We start from the raw sequence: 5,364 nt of genomic DNA on the forward strand, positions 1-5,364 counted from the left end.
AATTAATATCTATTTTACACATATATATATTTTTAGTATAACAAAGCTAACCCAGTTCACAATCTTCTTTTGATGATTCTTGGTATCTTCTTTTTTCTAATGTTATGTCCTATCATCAAAAATGATTTCCAGTCCTTCCAAACAGCTAGTCTCTCTCACAATTGCTTCCAAACTTTCTCGCTTCCAGCCGACGGACGTCCTCTCACCAGGCAATCCAAACTCAAAGTGCTTTTCTTCTTGGTTGTCTTCCTTTTTCAAACTGTCCACTCTTGCTGAACAGAAATTGATGAGGACCTCCTCATCCTGCAAACATCATTTCTCCTGCCCACCCAAACAACAAATGAAACTCCAAAACCAAAACCTGCCTCGATGTTACATGTAAACATCGATTGTCGCACAACAGTTAGGAATTTTTGCAAATGATTTACTTTCTGAATATTATTCTTTAACACTATTTCTTGATTTCTATTTTTCCTTTAATTTACTGTATTTTCAATTATGATGGGAAGAGTTAAGATAGTTTTTATGATATTTGAATCTGCTCAACATAGCCTTGATTCAACAGACTTGACTGAAGAATACGTACCGCCATCTTGGCTTTGTTTTGAATCACGAAGCTATTATAGACAATGAAAATTGGTTAGCTTGCCTTTTGGATAAACAAAACAAATTTATATTAAACCGACACATAAAATAAAACATATCAAAAACCCTTTATACATCAAAATATAATATTTACTCAAAAAGAGCATATTACAATATATAATTCATTATGAACTACATTATTATATGGACAAGATTTCCATAAAGAAGAATCATGAATTATGACTAGAAGTTGAATGGTGTCAAAGATTATCATCCGTATTAGATATTTACTTTTAGTTCATTTAATGCTTTTATGAATCAAATGAAAGGTCTAAAAGTTTTTGTAAAATATGCGAAATAGTAAAATTGTTTTGTAAATTCTGTTTAGTATTATTAAAAAAAGGCCAATTCCACAAACACATTAATTCTGTTACAAAACATTAATTCCACAAACACCGTTCATGATATTAATAATTATATCATTAAATTGTTTACTCCAACCATCGGTGGTATATAATAACTATATCAAAGGATTTAAAGATGACATAAATTAAGCCTTATATTGTCAGGAGCAATTAATATATAATTTTTAATCCTAATTAATATATAATTTTTTTATTTCTGAAATTTAAAAAAAAGAAAATATATTAAATTTGTTTATTATTACATTTAATTTTCTGATTGTTCTCCTGAAGTTATGTTTTTATTGATTATGCTTCTTTATTTTATAAAATTGTTTTTGTTATTGTTCATGTATTGTTCTTATTTCTTGATCAATATGGATAATAAAATGTGGGGCTTCTTTGTATAATAATTGCTTGTTTCTTGTCCATTTTAGAGAGATATGCTTTTGATGATAAAAGCTTTCCACCACATAAATACATTAAAATATAGGTGATTTTTTTAACTTATATTTCTATTTTTTAATATCTTTAATTTAATTTGTGTTTTAATGGAATTGAAGTTGACTAAACTATTAATTTTAGTTGTATTCTCTCTGATATCTTTTTTGATAACCAAGCATATTGATTAATGTTGTTGCTATTTTATTTATTTCAGTGGAACCATTTGTGTTCATTTGAAGACTTATGCTGCATATCTCTTCACCCTGATGGCAAAGCAGAAATATCTCGAAAAACAGGCATACCAATATACATTAGAATGAATAATAACTCTTTGGTTTCCTTTATTACTCTTTTGGATGGATATTATAGGTTATCTGTGAAATGGACTTTTAATTTATGTAAAGATTTCATTACTCCTACTCTCCATCTTTTGCAAAATATGAAGTGCCATGGTCCAGTTGGGTAAGATTTATTATGTAGTTTATCTATTTTTCGTAAGAGTGAAATAGGTATTATTAACCTCTACAATTCTTGGATTTTTTTCTTTATTTTCACTGGATCTTGATAAGGGTATATAGAGTATCTTTTTGAGGGTATTGTTGATTTATAATCTTCTCTTGTGTACCTAAACCTGGATTGTCTTATGGAATGGGATATTTTTTTTTTTTTATGGACTTTGATAGTAAATCATACTTTAAGACTAATTCATATCAAGGAGTTTTTTATTTGATGTGTCTTGAAGGCATTATCACTGAAAACTGCAAATAATTTTTTTTTTGCAGTTTTAGGTGATTTACTTGCAAATGGTGGAGAAAATCAAAAAACTCTAAAGAACAAAATCTTTTTAGAATATGTCATAATAATTAAGGTATTTCTTAATTGGGGCTTCATCATCATGACAGTCATTTTAGTCTCCTAGAATAAGTCCCATAGGAAATTGGATTCTAAAACGATTTGGTTCTGTTATTCTAGGACTTAGTCCCTTTAAAACTATTTTTGATTATATAACATACTGTTCTAAGCATTATGACAATAATTACATCATTAGTAGTTTTATTTAATAGATTTAAAAAAAAAAAACTTTCAATATTTACAAGTAATATACACATATATTTAAATTAAATGAAATCTGTTCCTCTCCAACTTATGAAGAGTCAGAGGTGTAGTACTTTGTAAGGAAGTACTGTTACTAGAACAAGGTTTGTGCTAGGAGGTGATTGCCAGATTTTTAAGGTCACCCACTCTATGAGGTTGGGTGGACCCTGGAGGGCTCCTGAACCTACAGAGCTGACTTACAGCTAACGTAAAACAGACAATAATTATCTGCCACAGCCAGATTCTAAACTGGATCCTTGGAGTTAGTCCCATTGCCTAACCAATGAGGTACCCCACTCCCAATATACAGATTTATACAATATAATACTAATTCAATTTAGAGAAGGAAAAGGAGGGATTTAAACAAGAGAATTGTTGGTCTATTATGTATGGTAGAAGGAACAGAGTTCCTGTGGGTAGTAGCTCTGGTAAGGAAAAACTTGTCATACAAAGCAGTTTGGTGGAATGGAGGGTTGAAGTTAGATGAGCAGGACCTAGAAGTACAGGATCAAACAGAGGATCTGAAATGCAAGTTTTACTGGATATAGGACAGGTGCTGGGTTCTAATTACTTGGAATAAGAACAATGCTAGAAAATAGTCACATAAATATAAAGGGTATAGACACTTCAACTCAGTGTAATACTGGGTTATATTTGTTTCTCTGGTTATCCCGAAAACAAGTCATGAAACGTTTTGGGTTTTTAAAAAAATATTTTTAGCTTTTTTTTTATTAATTTATTTTAAATATTGTTTTAAAACATGTTGATTCTTCCAAATATGTAGAACTATTTATTTTAATGAAGTTAAGTTTAAAAAAATCTTTTATATTAAAAATTTATTTTTTAAAATTTTATCCTAAAAAAATTTTGTTAGAAATAATGTTTCACTGACATAAAAATGCAGCTCTGAGTTCTAATCATTTGGAGTAGGAAGAATGCTAGGAAATATTTACATCAGTAGGAAGGGTAGAGCCACTTCAACTCAGTGTAATATGGGATATCTTTGATGATTCCAAAAACAAATGTTATTGAGCAATTTATAACACATTAAAGTTTAGCTTTGAGTACACCCGATAGTCCACTATGCAAAAGGGAGCTATAGTCAAAATGGAGGAAAACTGGGAAAGAAACTAGGAGTTGATGGGTTTTAAGTAGAAGGAGATAGTGGTAAAGATTAAACTGCTTGTAGATTTCTATGGTTTGATATGAAATTTAAGAGGTGTGTGGTTTCCAGGAAAGATTATGATCAAAAATGATTCCAAGATTTTTGTTTGATGTGTGGAATGAAATGGAGGTTTTGTTCATGATAATTTTGGGAAGATTTGGGATAGATTGAAGGAAAGAAGGGGATTTGATTATTATGGCTTAGTCTTCTTGGCATTTAGTGTAAGCTTATTATTGTGGGTTACCCAGGTGCTTATTCTATTAATGTTGTCTTGTAGTGTCAGGATGACATGAGACTAATTAATGGGTCTAAGGAAAGGTAAATTTGAACGTTGTCAGCATATAGATGATATTGTGAGTCTTGGATGGAGAATGGAAGATCATTGGTAAAGTTGAAAAAAAGGGTAAGGGAAAAAGAAGATCCTTGGGGTATGCCTCTAGAAAGAGGCAAAGAACTAAAGGAGGGATTATTATAACTACATACTAAAAATGACCGTTAAAGAAAGATTTGAACCTAAGAGAGAGAGAAATACTTTATTTATCTATGCTGCCTAAATACATCAACGATGTCGACTTAATAGCCCTCTTCACGATCCGACTATCTATGGACACCAAATTTGGTATCGGGGCGTCTTTCTCATAATCCGCACGTTTTCGGAGATTCTCTTTTTCAAAGAGGCTTCTGAAATGTTTTTCTATGTCGGCTATCTTTAATGGACATTGCTTGGGAGCATTGGCGTTCATAATGCTCTGTATCACTTTTTTCCTTCTATTATAATAATTGTATTGAACTAGCTCATAGTGGTACTGCTCCTGCCAACGGTTTCTGTCTGCCTTGTTAGCTCTCTGCGGATTTGACACCTTCCCCGCGCCCTTGTCGGCCATTTCGGTTTTATTTTTTTCCCTCATTTTATAGAATTTTATGGCAGGGTGCTGCGGGCCCGGCAGTTTGGCGTTAATACCTTTGAGGAAACTTAAGAAATCGCCCACTGCCTTGTCGAAATCCGCTGAGTTGAAATTTTGAACTTTCATAATATCCTGAAAGACAGCCGACCATTTACTTATTTCTACTTTGATTTGGTCTATTTCCCCCTCTCCGACCTCATCATCTCTTACCATGCTTAATAAGCCCCTTGTTTTTTTTTGTTTGCCTCCCTGGGATGCTTTTTCGCTATGTGAGTTCCAAGACCTCTATCACCCTTAAAATACAGCCCACAGATTGGACAGACTTTATCAATTGTCTGTGGAGGAGGATCTTGTTTCTCTTGTTCTTTTTCCGTCTCCTCATTTGTCTAGGGTACTGTAGGCAATTTTGGGAAGATATCACCGATTAAAACCGTCTTGCCCAATATTACACCTTTCTCATCCTGCCACTCGACCTTAACACACTTTTTTTCGCAATCTCCAGTGGCATCTATTGTCATCACGGAGACCACCACTGCCTCCTGAACAGTGCCTCCCGCTCTTGGAACCTATACTGTTTGTCTCAGTTTGATTCTCTCGGGCCTATGTTGGTCTGAACTCATATTTCCTATATTCATCCATAATTCACCAACAGATACCGAGACCTTTTCACCTGCATGGAGGTTTCATTAAGCATCAATGTAAAAAGGTATATACTTAATTTATTAATATAAAGATACGAAATAAAATACTAAAATAATGATTAGTTAAA

The 5,364-nt window shown here is 32.5% G+C and overlaps 1 protein-coding gene across 2 annotated transcripts in view; it reads left to right on the forward strand.

Moving 5' to 3' along the window:
* The window catches only part of hop (tyrosine-protein kinase hopscotch), a 65,731-nt gene that overhangs the window by 6,709 nt on the left and 53,658 nt on the right, over window positions 1–5,364 (forward strand). For both annotated transcript variants that reach the window (XM_067047659.1, XM_067047660.1), the window contains exon 2: window positions 1,645–1,892. In XM_067047659.1, the coding sequence (XP_066903760.1) occupies window positions 1,645–1,892 (248 nt within the window). The remainder of the gene's footprint in view (window positions 1–1,644; window positions 1,893–5,364) is intronic.

The sequence above is a fragment of the Halyomorpha halys genome, unplaced genomic scaffold (assembly GCF_000696795.3).
Source record: "Halyomorpha halys isolate HHAL.00 unplaced genomic scaffold, Hhal_1.1 Scaffold262.1, whole genome shotgun sequence".
NCBI classification, from domain to species: domain Eukaryota; kingdom Metazoa; phylum Arthropoda; class Insecta; order Hemiptera; family Pentatomidae; genus Halyomorpha; species Halyomorpha halys.